The sequence below is a fragment of the Lathyrus oleraceus genome, chromosome 6 (assembly GCF_024323335.1).
Source record: "Lathyrus oleraceus cultivar Zhongwan6 chromosome 6, CAAS_Psat_ZW6_1.0, whole genome shotgun sequence".
Lineage (NCBI taxonomy): Eukaryota > Viridiplantae > Streptophyta > Magnoliopsida > Fabales > Fabaceae > Lathyrus > Lathyrus oleraceus.
The window spans coordinates 287,928,225-287,931,561 of record NC_066584.1 but is presented as its reverse complement, the minus strand read 5'-3'; the positions used below and the strand labels follow the sequence as shown (position 1 = coordinate 287,931,561).

Sequence of the window (3,337 nt, the reverse complement as noted above, 5' to 3'; positions counted from 1 at the left end):
TTTTCTTATTGAAATTCTGAATTTGTTATATACCTCTGGATTTTATGAACATTTGCAGCATCTAGAAAGTGTAAGATTCAGACTCAGTTCGACCAAGGGCTTTATATATATGTGACTATAGAAGCTGACTGAAGGTTTTGTTGACTAAGCCTTATATGTGTTTAAAATAGTTACATATTAATTTAACAGTTATGTGCTCAACTTTAAAGGTGCTTGAGATAAAAGTTGCATATTTCTATAGTTAAAATATTAATATGCTTATTTTTTGGGTATGTTATATTAAAATTTCTCAATAAATTATTATTTTTATAAATAAAGCGATCTTATTCTTATTATTCTTTATGAACGGTTGATAATTAAATAGACCGAATAATGATTTTATCTTAGATAATGTAAAATAGTTTTTTTTTAAGTTCAGAATTTTAATTTGGTATTTATACATTTCTCTTTTATAATTCTATTTATCTGACTTAATGTCTCATTAGTTTTTTTTATACTTTTATTTATCTGACTTAATGTCACATTAGTTTTTTTAAACAATTTTAAAAACAAATTTAATATTTTCAGAAATAAAAGAAGACATTCGGAAAGCGGTAACGAACATTCTGATATCGTCATCAGTTTGTTTTCATCCATTTGAATTTGTTTTAAGTAACTAATAGAGGTTCAATGTCTAAGTTTAGTGTATGGCGGAAGCGGATATACGTAATGTTTATTACACAAAAAAACTATCATCAAAAAGCAACCATAATGTCAGCATAGATCATGAAAAATAGAGCATTCTGTAAAATAGTAGCAACAAACAATGTAAACTGCATTTGCCAGCTCTAATACATCATTGTTTATCATAACTTGCATGTTATTCACGTAAAAGAAAAAACATAGTATTTAAATGAGAAGAAAAAAAATACATTAACATAAGAAACTAATCAAGAGAAGAAAGAATAGTAAAAGAAAAGATGGAGATGGCAAATTATGCATGTTATAATGTATCATTTAGTCCTTCAAACAATATCTGGATGGCTGATGATATTATGATAAAACATGTTCCTCTTTGTGTCTTCAAATTGCTTATGATATTTTGGTTTCTCGGCTTTTCTACTTAATCCTTAAGCCCCTTCATGTGCCCCTCATTATTGCGCAGGTGTTGGTAAGTATTCATTCATCATATATTTCTTTCTTTCTTTTGCCAGTAAATTTGAATCATCAATACACATGATAGTTAGTCACATTGAATTTTCAACATAAAAACATATAAAAGTTCATACATTAAGACTGCCATAAAAACATATAAAAGTTCATACATTAAGACTTCCATAAAAACATATAAAAGTTCATACATTAAGATTGCGTTTCATAAATGAGAGATAAAAAAAATATAATAATTCCTGAATTTTATATAATGCAGGCTGGTTTTACTCTGATTCCAAGTCTCTTGGGAAATTTTGAATGGGTATTTTCCTTGTTTTATAGTCTTTCATGGTTATGATGCTTGCTATTATAGTAATGACTGTAATGGTTTCTCCCTTGATCAATGCAATATACAAACCAAAATTCCGATTCATGCAATCGCAATTAAGGACCGTGCAAAAACTGAGGTTCGATGTGGAGCTTCGAATCGTCGCTTGTGTCCACAATGCTAAACATGCCAATAACATGATCCATGTCATTGAATCCACAAATGCTACTAGACTTTCACCTATACATGTATCAGTAGCTCACTTAGTTCAACTCACTAGACATGGCACAGCTATTCTTGTTTCACAAATGGATAATTCAAACAGCACGATTGGTGGCGCAGAAGCAACCAACTATGGATCACAATTAGAGTTTGAGAGCATAACTAATGCATTTGAAAAACTCGTAGAACAATACAATGCGATTAGGTTTGACATATCAAGTGTTGTCTCGTCCTACACAACTATCCATGAGGACATTTACAATGTTGCCGAAGAGAAACGCGCCAGCCTAATTCTCCTTCCCTTTCACAAAGACTACTCAACAATAGAAGATGCTCCAGAAATAATCCACAATGAACATTGTGAGATAAACAAAAATGTTCTACAAAAAGCACCTTGTTCGGTAGGGATCTTTGTGGATCGCGGTTTAGGATCGTTGTTAGAAATAAAATTACGCATTATAATGATTTTCATCGGTGGACCTGACGACCGTGAAGCCTTGTCTATTGCATGGAGAATGGCGGGGCATCCAGGAACACAATTACATGTTGTGAGGATCAATCTGTTAGGTAAGGCTGCAGAAGAAACAAAACTAAAAATGGAAAAAAGCAAGTCTCGTCATGGAATGTTGTCGACGGTTATAGACAATGTGATGCAAAAAGAGTTGGATGAAGAGTGTATAATTTCCATTAGGCACAAAGCAGTGAACAATAACGATTCAATTCTTTACTCAGAGAAGGAAGTCCATTCGAATACGGGCGAAGAGATTCCAACGCTTCTTAACGATATTGATAAACCTGGATATGATTTGTACATTGTTGGACAAGGAAGCGGTAAGAACTCGGTGATTTTTTCGAGGTTGTTGGAATGGTGCGACCATCCTGAACTTGGTGTTATAGGTGACATATTGGCTTCAACTAGCTTTGGTACGCAATCTTCTGTGCTTATTGTGCAACAATATTTGGTTGGAAGAAAACGCGTTATGAGAAAATGTCATGAAGTGAAAAGTGGTACTGAAAATTTGTAAAAGATCGATCGACGATACAAAGTTTTGGATTAATTAATATTTTGTATAGTTAGAATGATTTGTTTTCATTTTTTTATAAATTAAGTGGTTATAGTTCATCAGGTAAAGCCATTTATTTGTTATACCATATTTCAATTTTTTTTAATAGTTAAATCATGTTATGGTCTCCTAGTACCTGCATTACATGTTTTACTTTTTTAAATGATAATTCATTTAATATAATATATTAAAATAGAATAGTATGGTTTTGAGCCGTACATTTAGAGCTGTTAAAATGACTAGCTCATAAGGATCACTCTGTCTGGCTCGAAAAATCATAGAGTTAAAGCTTTAAAATTAGAGCTTGTATTTTTTTGAAGCATTTAATTCGACACTCCCTCACTTAGATCTGACACCCTCCATCACGTATGAAAACACGACATTGCCCTTGTAAATTCATTTTCAAAATTTTCACAATTTATAGTGCAAAAGTGTGAATTATATATTTTACTTAAATCAGATATTTAATATATTTTATTAAAATTATATATATATATATATATATATATATATATATAAATTTTTATTAATATGTAATTTTAAATTTAGAGTAATAACAAAAGAATTAAATATTTATTATTTTCATTATTGA

General features: G+C 30.7%; 1 protein-coding gene across 1 annotated transcript; it reads left to right on the top strand.

The window, feature by feature from the left end:
* The first annotated feature begins 1,506 nt into the window (after positions 1–1,506).
* LOC127095233 (cation/H(+) antiporter 15-like) lies at positions 1,507–2,706 on the top strand. Its single transcript, XM_051033950.1, has one exon. It carries the CDS (start codon positions 1,507–1,509, stop codon positions 2,704–2,706), a length of 1,200 nt encoding a protein of 399 aa, XP_050889907.1.
* Positions 2,707–3,337: the final 631 nt, after the last annotated feature.

Bases quoted from the DNA above. Each gene is read 5' to 3' on its own strand.
- LOC127095233 (XM_051033950.1), top strand. From the start codon at position 1,507: ATGACTGTAATGGTTTCTCCCTTGATCAATGCAATATACAAACCAAAA.